At 40.3% G+C, this 15,744-nt stretch overlaps 1 protein-coding gene across 1 annotated transcript; it reads left to right on the top strand.

The window, feature by feature from the left end:
* The first annotated feature begins 2,880 nt into the window (after positions 1–2,880).
* Positions 2,881–15,044, top strand: LIN7C (lin-7 homolog C, crumbs cell polarity complex component). The gene is made up of 5 exons (XM_068685005.1): positions 2,881–3,037; positions 6,986–7,104; positions 8,202–8,273; positions 8,615–8,824; positions 11,492–15,044. Exons 1-5 carry the CDS (start codon positions 3,001–3,003, stop codon positions 11,645–11,647), a joined length of 594 nt encoding a protein of 197 aa, XP_068541106.1. The 5' UTR covers positions 2,881–3,000; the 3' UTR covers positions 11,648–15,044.
* Positions 15,045–15,744: the final 700 nt, after the last annotated feature.

Below are 15,744 nucleotides of genomic sequence, written 5' to 3'. Positions count from 1 at the left end.
GCATTTTCTTATTTTTCTGATGGCTTTTTTGATTTAGCACGTATAAGCTAAAGGTAAATGAAGATAAACCAACTGAAGCTGCCCTTGCATAAAAAAAAGTTCATGTAAGAGATATTCATGGGAATGACCTCTTGCACAGTTTTAAATAGTGTCTCTTTCTTTTGAGACTCTTCAGCCTGAACCTTTGCAGCTGAGCAGAATCCTGAAATACAGTGAACACAGTTTCTTGAACCACTCATATTCCTGCATTTCCCCTAGCTTGTCACAGAGCATATTCCATCATATTTGCATTCCCTATCCACCTGTGTCTAATGTCTTGAATAGAATAGGACTGTCTGTTAGACACTGTTATAAAAATATTATGACCTTACTAATTAATTTATAAAGAAGGCTTATCTTACTCAGGTATGGATTAACTTCTTACACACTAAAACCTCTCACCTAAAATAAGCTGTGCATTTATTCCAAGTTAGCTTAAACTGGAGACTGATTTCCATTTTCTTTTGGACTGCTAATGCAACTGTTTTCCAATGAGGACTTAGGCTATATTGCTTGATTATTGATAGTCCTTCAACAGTAGTGTTACTGCATACATAAAAGGCCTGCAGGATGTGCTTGCTCCCAGGAGGCCTGCTGACATATGCTAACACCTAGGCGAATTCATCAATGACAGCAGAAGTAAAGTAACTCTGGTACAAGATTTCACAAGCTTGAGTGACATAGACAGTGGGGTCTAGACTAATAATTTCATTATAGTTAGCAAAATACATCAATTGAAGTTTAATGTTTAGGTCTTCCATACTCCTCAGCCACTACTGTGCAAATGCATTTTCCTAGTTATTCAGGAGGCGCAGACCCTTGCTGTTTGAGAATCACTTCTGGGACCTTTTTTTCTTCCAGAAGCTTACCAGAATAAGGATTTCCTAGGGTGGCATGAATAGTACGTCTTGTTAATGCAGAATCTGCCAGCATTCACCTATGCTTTTAATTTCTCTTGAGAAAAATATAGCTTGCTAAAGACTCAGCAATTCACTCCCTTCCCCCACTTTTTTTTTTTTTTTTTTTTTTTTTGGGGGGGGGGGGGGAGGGAGAAGGGGAGGGGAGATGGCCAGGAGTGGAAGGTATTCTGACTTACGTAGTGGGTATTTCTTTGATTCAAATGCATCTTGCTCTTTTCAAAGACAAACATGCACTAAAATACCTCCGTCATACTAATGCCTAGCTTTGTAATTTAGGCCTCACTGCCAAAATAGAACACTGTGCTAAAATGCTGCCTCAGAAAGGAAAAAGCAAGCAAGTGGGTATGCATCCTTTTATTTTCCTGTATACTCTAATAATCTGAAGCTTTATTTTCCTCCCCTCTTTGTGGTCCTCCACTGGCATTCCATTTCTTCTTCCACCAGAACATCAAGATATCAAGCCTGTCATTCTTTGGCACTACTGAAAAACACAGAAAAGGTTCACATGCTAACTTTTAGCTTGCCTTTTTTTTTTTTTTAATACAAGTTTTCTCTCTCAGATATTTTTCACTTGGTTGAGTTCAGTAGGAGCTATGAAAAAGCAAACACAAAAAAGACTAAGACACTACCTCAACTGCTTCTTTTCCATTCTTGTGTAAGATTATAACCCAACTCGTTTTCCTACTACATGGGAATTTTGGTGGAGAAAACACCTAGCTTTCTCAAGTAAAAGATAACCAGAGAAAGAGCAAACAAAAGTAAGTAAGTAGTACATCATTGGCACTCTTCATAGATCACAAAATAAAAATTAAAACTTCTGTTCTTTTGCTTTTTTTTCCTATGTGTATAAATCAGTGCAAAATCCTAGAGCAATATGGTTTAAGCTTGACGGTGTTATGAAGTAGACAGCAGAAGCACTACATAAAATTTGCTGTTCATATTTCCTTATTCACATGTCTTGTTTTAGACCACAGAAGTCTGAATCCCTTGTCACTTGCTAGGTCTAGAGGAAAGTTAAAGCAACTGCCTGAATTTCTGAATCTTCAGTCTTTACTAAAGTCAAAATAATGCCAAATTAAATATGCATCCAAACATGTATTCTTACCAGACATCTTTTGCAAAAATGCTGTTTTTGAAATATTGTTTAGCACTCGTATTTTCTCCATGGGTTTATCTGTCCGAAGTCAGAGCTAGCTATTTAAAGTTTCAATCACTTGTAACTGCGTGGTGGTTTCTGCACCCCTGTGATAGAAACATCTGGGTTTTATTCCAGAAACATTCCACAGTCCCAGCTGCTAAAACGCTTCTTGCAGGAAACAAGCCTGCAAGGAGTTAGTCCTGTTCACCTGCAGAATTCCATTCGCGCCACCCTTTCATGGAAACACGCACGTGGCAGCCCTCACACCGAGGGCACCTGCCATTAACATGAGTTACAGGGTGCACACCACTGACACTGCGAGGCTTGAGGGACCTCTGCTTTTAGGGCAGCAAACCGCAGCCATGCAGCGGGCAGGGGGAGAACCATGGAGGTGGTGGAGTCCCCATCCCTGGGGGTGTTCAAGGAAGGGCTGGACGTGGTGCTTGGGGACGTGGTGTTTAGGGACATTAACTTCTTTACTGAAAGGGTTGTTAGACACTGGAACAGGCTGCCCAGGGAGGTGGTGGAGTCACCATCCCTGGAAGTCTTTAAAAGACGTTTAGATGTAGAGCTTAGGGATATGGTTTAGTGGGGACTGTTAGTGTTAGGTCAGAGGTTGGACTCGATGATCTTGAGGTCTCTTCCAACCTAGAAATTCTGTGATTCTGTGATATGGTGCTTGGGGACACGGTGTTTAGGGACATGGTGTTTGGTGTGTGACACTGGTGGGCCCAGACGAGCTGGGAGGGCTGACCCAGCCCTCATGGCGCTGCGGCCCCGCGCCTGTGGGGCTGAGCCTGGCAGCTGGGGGCGTCCCCCAGGCCCCGACCCCGCCACCTCCCTTAGCAACGGCCGCGCTTCCGGCATCCGCGTCACTTCCTGCGGGGCCGCGGCGAGGACAAGATGGCGGCGCTGGGCGAGCCGGTGCGGCTGGAGCGAGGTGAGGCGGCCGCGGGGCCCCGGCGCGGCCCGGCCGGGGGCTGGGGGCGCTCCCCCGGCTCTGCCTCGGCCCTGCGGCCCGCGAGGGCTTCTCTCGGGCTTCAATTCGCTTCCGCGGGTGTCCCGTAGGCGCGCCCGCTTCGCCAAGTGCCGGCTCGTTGCTGTCAGGCTGGGGGCACCGCGCGTTTAGGCGAGGGGGGGGGGGGGAGGCAGGGCTGCGAACAGCGGCTTGGGCAAGGGCTCCGCGGCTCCAGAGCCGGTTAATGAGGGCAGCTGCTCTGGCAGCGGATTAGTTGCTCCTGGTGGGTCTGCTGGGTGAAAGCTCAGGCAGCATCCTCCTCCTCCAGCTCATTGCCCGGCCGCTGTGCGCTGCCCGTGGAAACAAACAGAGCTGCGGAGCTGCTCGGGGATCTGGGACAAAGGGGCTATTCAGCCATCCTCCTGGCAGATTGGGCTTTTTAAGGGAAAAAGAGGAAAAAGGGAACACTGTGTAATGGACCTGCAAAAGCCAGCGCTCTATTTACAGAAGTAAACAACCTCTGTTAATTGTGCAGGGCTGGCTGCAGATAACCTTGTGATGAATCATCGTCGGCTTGAAAGTGAACATCGCTGATGTTGTTGGCGTAGAGCATAAGAGAAGAGAGAATAGTGTAGAAAATGTGTCTGATTTAAAACGGTAACCATATGCTTACCATGAGGGCAATTGAAAATTCTCCCCATCTGTTCTTTCTTCCAAGCTGCATTGCAAAGAACACCACCCAAATTTAGTGGAGTGCAGGGATCCAACAGCGTTTATCACTTGGAAATTTTTCTTACGTTTTGGTGGCGATGTGTGGCGAATCTGCACGCTCCTTAGGCGCCCGCGCTGTTTGAACATAAGCAGCTAAAGTGGTTAATCAGGAGTGTCTATGAGCACACAGCGTTTTCCCTCTTTGTTTGATTCACACATGCATGGAGTGGTGGCATCTCACTGCAGGCTTGTTTTTGTTTTTCCCAATGTTATTTTAGTTTAAATGCATCTTCCTTTCAGGAGTCCCATCTGGTAACCCGTGATCAGAGAAATAATGCCTGAAGAATGGGCAATTGATCTAAAGAGGCCGAAGAGGTTAAAAGAAAATAAAATTTAAAATTATTTATGAGTTCTGTTTTGCAGTGAGTTTTATGGGGGTTGTTTGTTTGTTTGCGTTTTACCACATCTGGAGTTACTTCTGCATTGTTCCTTTGTGAAATCCTTCACGGAAGCAGAATTCTCTCGTGTTCATTTGTCTAATTCTGAACAGTTGGCTAAAATGCAGTGTCAGGACTATGAGGAAGACAGCTTTCAGACAGCTTTTTTTTTTTTTTTTTTTTTTTTCATAGTAAAAGTGCATTTTTGCTTTAATTTCATCTAAAATAAAACCTTGTGTGCAACCTGTGTGTATCACAGTAACTTTTTGACAAGCTGAATCTGTGCTCATAGTCGGCTGTTTGAATGACCTAGCTGATTCCCAAGCTTGCTGATTTTACCTTAAGGTATGAGAGGCTACACAGTTAAATGTCTGAGCTCTTAGGAGGCACAGGTAGGAACTACATCCAATTCACTGATGAAAGATCGATGTTATAAAAGAGGAGAAATTAGCAAGTAGAGTTCTGGACTGCTGATTACTGCAGCTACTCATTGGATCGGTACACTGCTGTCAGTTTTTGAATTGATTGTAGTATCCTAACCAAACGGTGAGGTAACAGCTTCACATGCTTACAGTGTAACATGATTCAGGGAGCATAGTCGTGAGAACTGCTGCACGGAACGGTGATCTTCATACGCACAAAGCAGGCGTTTGTCTGCAAACATCTGCACGTATTTGATAGTTGGATTGTAATTTACATAATTACCAGACTTGTGTCATGAATACATGGAGTGTTGTGGGATTGAAACTGCTGCTGTTGCCAAGGGAGGTGAACAGCTTCTTCTTTCCATTTGTTGCTCGTTCCACTTCAAGCTCTTCAGTGTGAGACTTCGTGAAACGAAGAGAGTTGTGCTGCTGATGCTGGACATACAGATTACTGAGAATTTTGGTCAATTTGCATAATTAAGATAAAGAGATTTAATAAACAGTCGCACCTAGAGTATCTTCAATTTCATTATATATTTTTTAGTTAAAAACAAATCCAAGTGTATATTGGGAAATTAAAAGTTTTAGGAGCGTTTTCTTCATTTGCAATTTTTGTACAAAGAGCAACTATGCAGTGCCTCTCTGACACTAGTTCTCTGCAGACTTGGGGGTAGTAATAGCTAGAATGTAGGTTTTTGCATTTATTTCTGGTAGGCACCTGATCCTCTTAAAGCTTGAAAGAGCCAAAAAATGCATAGTTGTCTTGGCGTGTGGGAACTTCAACTCTTGTGTGAAATCGTGTGGCTGTGGCTGTGATACTTGGGTGCTCTTCTGTGAATGATTTTTTTTTCCAGTCCGTGGCACAAACGCAGCTTTAGCTGTGCTAAGGGATGACCAGTCTGTGAAGTTAAGTTGGACTTTGTTTAATTGACTGTACCACCTGATAATCATTGTGGTGGCCTGTAAGGCCTCTGACTGATCCCGTACAGAACTGGGCAGTGTTCGCTGTGGGTTGTCTTTTGTCAGTGCATTTCACCTTAATTTCAGAATGTAAGGATCAATGTCTTTCCATCCTGTTGTGACTCCTCGCTTCTTACACTCCTGTGCTCTTGCGGACAAGTTTGTGGCTGTTGAATGTCGTCCGTGCTGGTACGATGCCATCGAGTGGACGTGCATTCACATGAAAAATGCTTGCCTGAAGGTTAATTACTGAAAAAAGGAAGTAATGCATTCAGGACGTAGCCGTGTCCCAGATTTCAGCCTTTTCTAAAATGATCAATGCTTTATTTGTATAGTAGATTAATCACTGCTTCTTTGTGCCTTTGTGGTAATGAAGGCAATCCTTTCTGTCTGCTTTCCTGAGAGATTGTTCTACTTCTGTTCAAGGACTTACGTGATTCAGAATCGTCGCTAATGTAACGCTCTGGAAATGCAAGTGAGGAATATTAATCCTTTCTCCTCTTGAAGAGCTGCCTGCAGCATATCACGTAGCCTTTGATGTCATGTTTGATGCCCATCTTAATTGGTACCGGTCTGAAATCAAATCCTTCAGAGGGGAGTTTGGTTTCACCAAACAGCATGTGCATTTGTGAGAGTATCAACAGGGTGATCTGTAGGGACAAACATCTAGGATCTGGGAAAAAGGTTTGGGGTTCAGGATTCTGGGCTACAGAATGCTCAGCTGAGATTATTGAGGAGTTGAGGTTGTTTTTCTAAACGCTTTGATAAATTAGACACATCAGAGATAGAGGAAATAAGACAGCATTTCAAACGGGTAAAAGTTCTAGCCAAGCGTTTGATTCCAACTGCTGTCTGGAATCCCGTTAATGTAATCGCAGGCTAGTGGTGCCTGAATAGGCCAGATTTACTCAGCCCCGTTGTGGGGAAAGCATTGGGCGTACGCTTGTTGAACTAGGTTTAGAATGTAAGAGGAACATCAGCATGCCTGACAATACTCGAGATGCTCATATCAAAGTGACATCCATGCCTTAGACAGGTTATGATGTTATGCATGTGAAACATTGGTAGTAAATATTATCAAAGAAATTCTTCAGTCTGGTCTCAGCTTCAAGGAAAAATCAAATTCTTTAAAATATGAATACAGTAGCGTTATCTCCAGATTCTTTACAGGCTTGTATTGCTGTGCTTGACCTAAATTGTCTGCAAATAAGGTGCTTTATGGTAACATTTTTTAGATAAATAGAGGCATGGAAGAAACGGAACTACAACATAGTCTTAAGATGTACACAAGCACGCACAGACTGCTCTGTTAATTTAATTTAAAAACAAACAAAAGAAAAGCCACCACTAGAACCTCTTCAGGCATTCCTCTTTACCAGTGCTTTATTTTTCTCTAGACATCTGCAGAGCAATTGAGTTGCTGGAAAAATTACAGAGAAGCGGAGAAGTGCCGCCGCAGAAACTACAGGCTTTGCAGAGGGTCCTTCAAAGTGAATTCTGTAATGCTGTAAGGGAGGTAAGTTAACTGCGTGCCAACAGTTACTTTGCATTAGGAATGGTACTTTTCTTTTTATGTTCAGTTCAATAGTCTTTTGTTTTTCTTTCTAAAATTGAATTTGACTTATGGATCTTTTTCAAACAAGACTCGTTTTTAAAAGTTCAAGAGAAAATAATTTGGGATTGTATAGGTGTATTAAGTAATGGCTCAGAAACAAGTTACTTACTAGAGGTTATTTTGAGGGTCTGCCCTTACCGACAGCTAGCAGTCTGTTATTCTGTTGGCAGGTAAGAATGGGTGAAGTACAAATGGCCTCTGTTTCTTTTAAGCCAAATCAGCATCGTGGCCTTGCACCACCTCTTCTTCATTCCAGATACTCTTTCAGAGATTTGAAGTGATTGAATGCACCCTGCTATTGCTGTTGGCATTGGTGCTACCACTGGTGTTAATACCTGCAGTGATTTAAAAGATCTCTTTGTAGGCACGGAAGTTGTCAAGGACCGTGTGTTTATTGCTTAGCAAATCCAGGTGACTGGCAGGTCAATGCGAAGATGTGGTTAGCTCTAGGTGTGAGCACCTCCCTGGCATTAGTGTTCTTATTGCCTCTGTGTTTTCAATGCCCTTTCTTTTCTGAAGATACTCGGTCAGTTGCATCAGTTGAAGGAGCATAAGGATTTGGGGGACCAGGGGCTGGATGTTTGGGAGGGCTTTGAAGAGCTGTCTTCAAATTAATTTTTCATGCATTGTTATGGAAGAGTTCCAACTTGAATCAAACACGAGAAGGTAATCACCCATATCCCCAGTCAGGTGTGTTAACTAGCAATAAGCATTTCTAAATCCATGATGAGGTCTGCATGCCACAGAAGGAGGGAGTATTTGAGTTGAAGACCTAGAAGATTCATGGTTTAATCAAGAAATAAAGATTCTGAGAGAGTTATTTTTTTATAGTATTGGAGAGTCTCGTGTGGCACCTTGCAGTGAATTGGAGAACAACTTATTAGAGGTGTAGGTTTTTTCATCTACAGTTTTAAGTTGTCGCTGAGATTTTGTTACATTGTTTAAGCATAAAAATAACTGTTTTCACCATACTTAGGCTGTTTTTTTTTCCCCTAAAGGTGTATGAACATGTATATGAGACTGTGGATATCAGCAGTAGCCCAGAAGTCAGAGCTAATGCAACAGCAAAGGTAAAAGCCAAACTGTAGATTAAGTAAAATTCAGTAGCTTGTTGCTGTAGAAGCAGAAGATGGGTATTTAAAATTCAGAAGGGTATTATTGAGATGTCTGATAAAATGGATAAGCATACTGGGTCATTAAAAAGTATAATAAAAGACTTGTTATTTTTAATTTTTTACATTGGATTTTATTCTTAGGGTTCTAAATTTTTCACCCTAGTGTTGGTATCTAGGAGATTAATCTCATTTGTCTTGTACTTCAGGATAAAAATAATTTTTCAACCTGCTCGCTGTGTCTAGATAAGGGGTCTATATTTAATTTCTTATAAATAGGAAAAATTTATTTCTTACAGGCCACCGTAGCTGCATTTGCTGCTAGTGAAGGTCATTCCCATCCCAGAGTGGTTGAACTACCAAAAACTGAAGAAGGTCTTGGATTCAACATCATGGGAGGCAAAGAACAAAATTCTCCGATCTATATCTCTCGAATTATCCCTGGTGGTATAGCTGATAGACATGGAGGCCTGAAACGTGGAGACCAGCTTCTTTCTGTAAACGGAGTGGTAGGAATTGTTTTTCACTTTACGTAGCAGTAACTACCTGTTTCCACTTGGGGGCATACAAAGAATATACATGACACGAGCTCAACGTCCTCTTCTGATCTTGGCCTAATTGGTTCTTTTTGTCCTTGCAAGAATATGTTGCTTAGGTTTCTGAACTTGCGTGTGCAGTGAGAGGCCTTGGATTATACTTTTGTTATCATTCTCAACTGGCACTGTACTATGTATGTCTACATTTCAGATTTTAGAGGTGGTAGAAATCTAGTCAGTGTGGTTTTCTGAAATATCATTGAATTGCCATTGTGGATTCCTGTTCGATCCAAATTTGATAATGCAGATTTTGACTAGTAGAGTTTTCTGTAGCTTCTGAGGTAAGTAGTAAATTAGGTTACATTGCTGTAGACCGAGGAGAGGTTCTTTGACATCATTATGCCAATAACTACACTAGTACATAATGAACGCTGTATTAAGATGGAAGAACAAGGTGGTGTTAGCTTTGGTTGTGTGATTTATTGTCTTCACTTAAGCTAAGCTTCAGAAAGAGGTGTTCTATCGTTTGAAGGAGCATATGCCTGAAGTGCTCTGTAGCTTTTTATTTTTAATAAGTATCCTCTTCTGATGAGTTACAACACAAAAAGAAAAACACAGGTTGACTGGAAAGAGGAGGCTGCGGACAGGTTTTGATTTAAGATGGCTGCCTGTAAAACGCGTCTAAATCTCTCAAACTTCTAGTTTATTTACAGAAGCTTTTATGATGCAGTAGCTTGACATCAGTGTTCTCATAACTACATCTGCCAACTCAATTTAGTTTGACTCTCAGTCTTGAAATAAATTTCTGTATAGCCTGGGTGGTTTTTGGACTCACAGAAGGAATGGAGACTTATTGGCTGTCTACTGTGAGAAATTCCTGCTAGCGAGGATCTGATGTGCCTGTCTCCTGACTGCTACCTGGGAGTCCAACTGTTCTTTTCAGGAAACACAAGTGAAATCACGGCCAAAGTGCTGCAACTGCCCCTGTCCTAGATTTCCTAGTATTTTAAATTATCAAGGGACAAGTCCGTTCTCCCTAAGTATCAGCTGTCCTCAGATGAGGTCTTCCCCGCCCACAGACCCTCCTACAGAAAAAGCAATCACTCCACCCCAACCCAATCCTGATCATCAGACAGTTGTCACATCCAGCAATGCCTGAATCTGTGTGCATACACGTGTATTAAGCATATAAAGACATGGTAAGAATGCAGTAAGTGCATAAAACACCGCGAGAATGCAAAATCCAACTCAGAGGGAGAATCTCCTGATGTTTGCAGATGGATTCCTATCATCTTAATACATGACAGACATCATTGTAATTGTAATTGCTAATTTAATACTTGAAAAGTAAGTTGCCACAGCCAAGACTGCAATGAATGTGCCTTAAAACAAGTTGAGGGGTGTTTTTTTTTTTTTCCTTCCCGTTGGGAGATTTTAAGTGCACTTCAGAATTTTAGGTGTTTGGATATAATTAAGCATAAAACTTTGCCAGCTTTTTGTTACCAGTTTTAATTGGAACAACCTACACATTCACTTGAATAACAAACATGAAAGTATTCGACTGTATGTGTTGTCTGAGTCTGACAGAAGAGAAATAACTTGGGTTTTTTTAACTGTTGTCTTTCTTTCTGTAAGTAACTTTATAGTAACGGGGAAACCCTCCAATCAACAGGTACATCACCTGCCTTCTAGCTTCTAATAGCACCAGTGGGAGGTAGGCTTGGGGTAGTCCCTTTGTTGTGTTTGATAAGTTTGGAAGAAATAAGTTGTGCTGAGAGAATGTATGCTATCCAGGATTGTGTATTTGGATGCAGTTGTTGAGAATTGTTGCTTAAAGTTTATAATAGGATGAATCTAGTATAACCTGAATAAATTGTGAGAGTTGTTTTAGGAAGGTTTTTTTTGTTGTTTTTGCTTTGATTTGTGTGTTTTTTTTTTTGTTTTTTTTTTTTTTTTTTTTTTTTTTTAAATCTGGCCTTGTTTATTTGGGCTATGTTGCTCTTGATCAGTCCAGAGGAAGTTAATCCCAATACCTTGCATTTACTACTAGATGTATATGGAGTGCTAAGACAAGCAACGTACAGTGTGCTAGCTGCTCCATTGCACCTGCCCAGTAGATGCCATTTTGCCTAATATATGATAGCATCCAGAAGGCAGCTACCTTGCAGTTTTGTTTTGTTTTGTTTTTGGGGGGGTCTCTTGTCCTTAACTAAATGCAAGATAATTTGAAGTAGCCTATTAGGTAAATTGAGGTACACAACTAAATTTAAAATGCATGACAAAAGAAGAAACCAATTACAAGTGTCCTCCTGAAGTTGTTGATTCTTAAATATAATTTCATAATTGCTTAATACTCTCCTTCTTTCACTTACTGTATCTAAATGAGTGACTGTATATAAAGGCTCAGCATAAGCCTAACCAGAAGTTTTGCACTACTCTTACTAATACTGATCAGTATATTTATTATCACTTCTTAATGATATGCTGGAGAAAAAAATCCTGAGCTTGGGTGACGTTGTTCTTGTGAAGTCTTCAAATTAGAATATTTAAATATTTGATTATATAGAAGTTGTTAAAAAAAAAAAAAGTATTCTGTGTTTGTCCTCACTAATATGATACTTAATGCTTTATGCTTTGCAGAGTGTCGAAGGTGAACACCATGAAAAAGCAGTAGAACTGCTGAAGGCAGCCCAAGGAAAGGTTAAATTAGTTGTACGATACACGCCAAAGGTCCTGGAAGAAATGGAGTCAAGATTTGAAAAAATGAGATCGGCAAAACGCAGGCAGCAAAACTAATGTTTGTATGCAATAACTTAAAGAGAAAATATATTCCATTTACATTGTATAGTTTGCTTTGTGACTCAGTCGATGCAATTCCTGGGCTGCAAAAGATACTGTCATTTTTTTTAGAATCGTAGAATGATTGAGGTTGGAAAGGGCTCCTGGAGATCATCTCGTCCAACCCCCCAGCTAGAGCAGGTTACTTAGGGCTGTGACAAATTGAATTCTGAGCATCTCCAACGATGGAGACTTTACAAGATCTCTGGGCAACCTGTTCTAGCGTTCTGATCTCTCTCACACTAAAAATGTCCATTTTTATGTGTAAATGGAGTTTCTTATATTACAATTAGGGGCTGTTGCCTCTTGTCCTATCACTGTATACTACTGAGAAGAGTCTGGCTCCTGTTTTTTTTTTTGTTTGTTTCTTTTAAACTCCTCCACATCAGGCATTTACAGATGTTGGCAAGAACATCCCCGAGCCTTCTCTTCTCCAAGTTAGACAATCCCAATCGTCTCAGTCTCTCTCCTTGTCTGTCAGATGCTCCAATCACTTAACCATTTTTGTGGCCCTTCACTGTATGCCCATGTCTGTCTTCCACTGGGGAGCCCAAAACTGGACCCATCGCTCCAGCTGTGTCTCAGGGGGCTGAGCAGAGGGGAAGGATCACCTCCTTCGCCTTGCTGGCAGTGCTCTTCCTCACACAGACCAGGAGGCTGGCGCCTGTCTTTGCTGCAAGGGCACATTGGTGGCTTGTGACCAGTTTGGTGTCTTTCTCTGCGAGCTGGTCAGCCCCCAGCCTGTACTGGTGCGTGGGATTGTTCTTCCCCAGGTGTATGACTTCGCACTTTCCTTTGCTCAGCATGGAGATTCTTGATTGCTCATTTCTCCAGCCTGACAAGGTTCCCCAGAATGGCTTGCTGGGAGCATACTCAGTCCCATCACTCATGTTTTAACCAAGATGTTAAGCAGTATGGACCCCAGTAGTGACCCCCTGGGGTACATTGGTAGTGACTGGCTTCCAGCAGGACTTGGTGCCACTGATGACAGCCCTTGGCAGTTCAGCTGTTTTTAGAATGTTTTCAGATTCCATGCATTTTTCACATTTTAAGAAGAATGTGTACTTTTAAAATAGCCTAGGAGACCCTGGAAAAGCACGTATATTGATTTTTATAAATCTTTTTCATGTCAGAACTTTACGCATGAAAGTGAATTTACAGATTTTTGAAAGGCATTTAATAAGACCTATTTCTACAATTGGCATCACTTTTTTTCCCCTATTTTATTTTGGCATTATTTAACATTAAATCCGAAGGGTTTTTGCTGAATTATTTTGGAAAAAAGATTCTTATGTAGCAGTATTTTGGCACTTTTCTTAAAACCATGTTGTATATCAACTACAAAATGTAATCATGATCTACTATGTAACTGATAACAATACCAGATTTTGTAATGCTTTGGTGAGTACATTATTTTTACACTTCTGCTAAATCGTAATTCGTTATTCTGAAAATTTTATTACCTCGCCTGTAAATAATCTACAGTTGGTGTTCTCATATAATGACTTTGTAATAGCTGACATTAACAAATTTGCAGCAATCAGTCTTTCCTGTAACTTATTTTGTACTAATTTTAAAGCAGTTAGGGGGAAAAGATGTAATTGTTTGCAGTTCTGGATTAAGTCTCTATATGTATTTTTATATTCAAAAACAGAAGATATGTTAATGCAGTGAAAAAGAATTCCAGACGTTTCCCTGACTTTCTGCTGTTTAAAAAAAAAAAGTTGAATTTAATTGTCATACCTCTTTCATGTTCTTAGTATGTCCTGTTGTAAAATCTTATATACAGAGTGACTGTACAGAACTTGGAGTCGTTAGTATCTAAATTACTGATTGTTACATTTGTAAGGGTAAAACGTTCGGAGGCTTACATGTTGCATAACCCTAATGTGAACTTGTCTGGGGTTAATTGCTGACTACTTCTGATTTGGAGGGTTCACCTTTGTACTGCAGAAGGAGCAGCGTCAACATCGCTGTAAAACTTGATATGGAATGGTGCTGTGGTGGCAATAAGGAAATCTCCAGGTATAAACCATGTCTTTTTCCAAGTGTGGTTGATGGTGGCTCATTTTTTGTGTGCCATTTTAAACAACCTTTTTCTGGACAAAAGTACACTTCTGTGAACCTACCAGGTTTGAGGCTGTACTTGTTTATTTTAAAAGCTTCACTTTTTGGTATATATCTATAATTAACTTGATTGTCTACTGGGTGTCTGTTAACTTGTATGGCAGCTATGAGTGCATCCTAATTGATTCTTAGTAATAAAGTTCTTAGAGACTTAAAAGTGCAGTTCTGACCATGTGGCTACTCCCTAGCTTTTCCACATGGAACAGTACGATCGATTGTGAAATAATTCAGTATGTGAAAGAAAGTAAAAGGTTAAAGATCTAAAAATGACAGCATGAAGTTTGTACTTCTTCAGCTCATCTATGGGAAAAGAAAAAAATGTGATTGCTACAGGCCAGTGAGAAATGTGATTGCTTTCTGCATGTTTGCAAGCATGGTAAGCCTGCAAAGAGAAATTGAGATTTTAAAGATACTGATAGTTTGAAAATGCAGTATAAATATTTATCAGTTAGATGACATTGAGCACTGAAATGCATGGTTGATTATCTGTCATGGGTCTCTATCTAAAGGCCTCATGTCACTGATAGGACCATGTTGTTGAATTGTATATTTTTATGGAACAACTAATGTTTAAAGTATTGAGACCAAAATCACTAGTTAGATCAATCGTGGATGTGTTTTAATTTAATTGTAAAATAGTAGATATTTGCTTTAGAGCTATATATAAATATATATATATATTAAAGAAAGGTATGGATACAAGATAGAAATGTGCATTTTAAAACGTGTATCCCTTGGTGTTACTGAACGAAGCAGTGGTTTTTGTTACTCTAAGGAAATACTTTGGTGTAGCTAGAGCTGCTGAATGCAGTAGGGTTGTCACTCTGAGTGTAAGCATTTGGCTACAGTTTGTCATCCACTACAAAATGTGGGGAAGTGTACCCGGGCATTTAAATTGTACGTGTAGAATTTAATACCAAGGTTTTTGTTAATTGTAACAACAAAAAAAAATCCAATAAGCAAATAACTCATTAACGATCATCTTTTATTACTACGAAAACCCTATTATGTTGAGGAAAGGGTGGATTAAAATATGCTGAGAAACTTGATTTCTTTTACTACTGAGCAGTGCCTGTACTGTGTTAATATGCAGTCCCTACACACTTGACACACTTGGGTGTGCAAACAGATTAAGAAGAGATAACAGTTCTGCAGGTAACTTCTGCATCTATTGCTGCTGTGAGGGATCTCGGGGTTTTATCAACAGAAAAATAAAAGGTGAATTTCACGTGCATTGTGTTTGTGTGTTTTTTTCTGACTTTCCATTTTTGGTGCTGTTTTCAGGCAGCTGTAGTTGGGTGTTTATAATCTCTGGGGCATAACATAAACAGTGCATGTGTGTGGGCGTGCAAAGAAAACTTTAAATCCTGGGTTTTAGTTTGTTTTCCTGGTTGCTCATGAATCTTGCCTTTTCTGCCCTATGTTTTGTGATGTGTTGGAGAGACGAGGAGAAAATTAGAATGCTATAAAGGGCATGTAATATCGTGGACCTCCTGCGTTTTAGAGACCTCCTTAGTTTCAGCTGCATGAACTTACATGATGTGTATTATTCTGAGTCAGATATTATCTTTTAATTGTTTGAAGCAAGCATCTCCAGTAATGAGATGTTAAATATCTGTAATTCCTAGCTTAAAGACCTTGTAAGGTCTTTTAAGAAAAATGTGCCTGAAGTTATGAACTGAGATAAAGGCAGGAGAAATGCTTCAGTTCTGAATGCAAAAAGGTTTTTTTCATACAAGTAGGCTGGAGTGAGAATTGAAAATATATGCAAAAATATTTTTATATTTTTTTATTTGATACAGAAGACTGGTAACACTTGAATTGAAAGTATGAATTTTCAGTTTAATTTTTAAAAACAGTATCTATGATCTATCTGTGTTCTTCTAAATACAGTCCAGATTCACAAAGAAAAGCTCTGAACTGCATTT

This window comes from Anas acuta, chromosome 5, assembly GCF_963932015.1.
Source record: "Anas acuta chromosome 5, bAnaAcu1.1, whole genome shotgun sequence".
Taxonomy (NCBI): domain Eukaryota; kingdom Metazoa; phylum Chordata; class Aves; order Anseriformes; family Anatidae; genus Anas; species Anas acuta.
This window is presented reverse-complemented; position numbering and strand designations above follow the sequence as displayed.

Excerpts from the sequence above, each read along its gene's own strand:
- LIN7C (XM_068685005.1), top strand. The coding sequence starts at position 3,001 with ATGGCGGCGCTGGGCGAGCCGGTGCGGCTGGAGCGAG. Across the intron at positions 3,038-6,985 it reads GCCGGTGCGGCTGGAGCGAG|ACATCTGCAGAGCAATTGAG; the intron begins GTGAGGCGGCCG and ends ATTTTTCTCTAG. Across the intron at positions 8,274-8,614 it reads GAGCTAATGCAACAGCAAAG|GCCACCGTAGCTGCATTTGC; the intron begins GTAAAAGCCAAA and ends TATTTCTTACAG.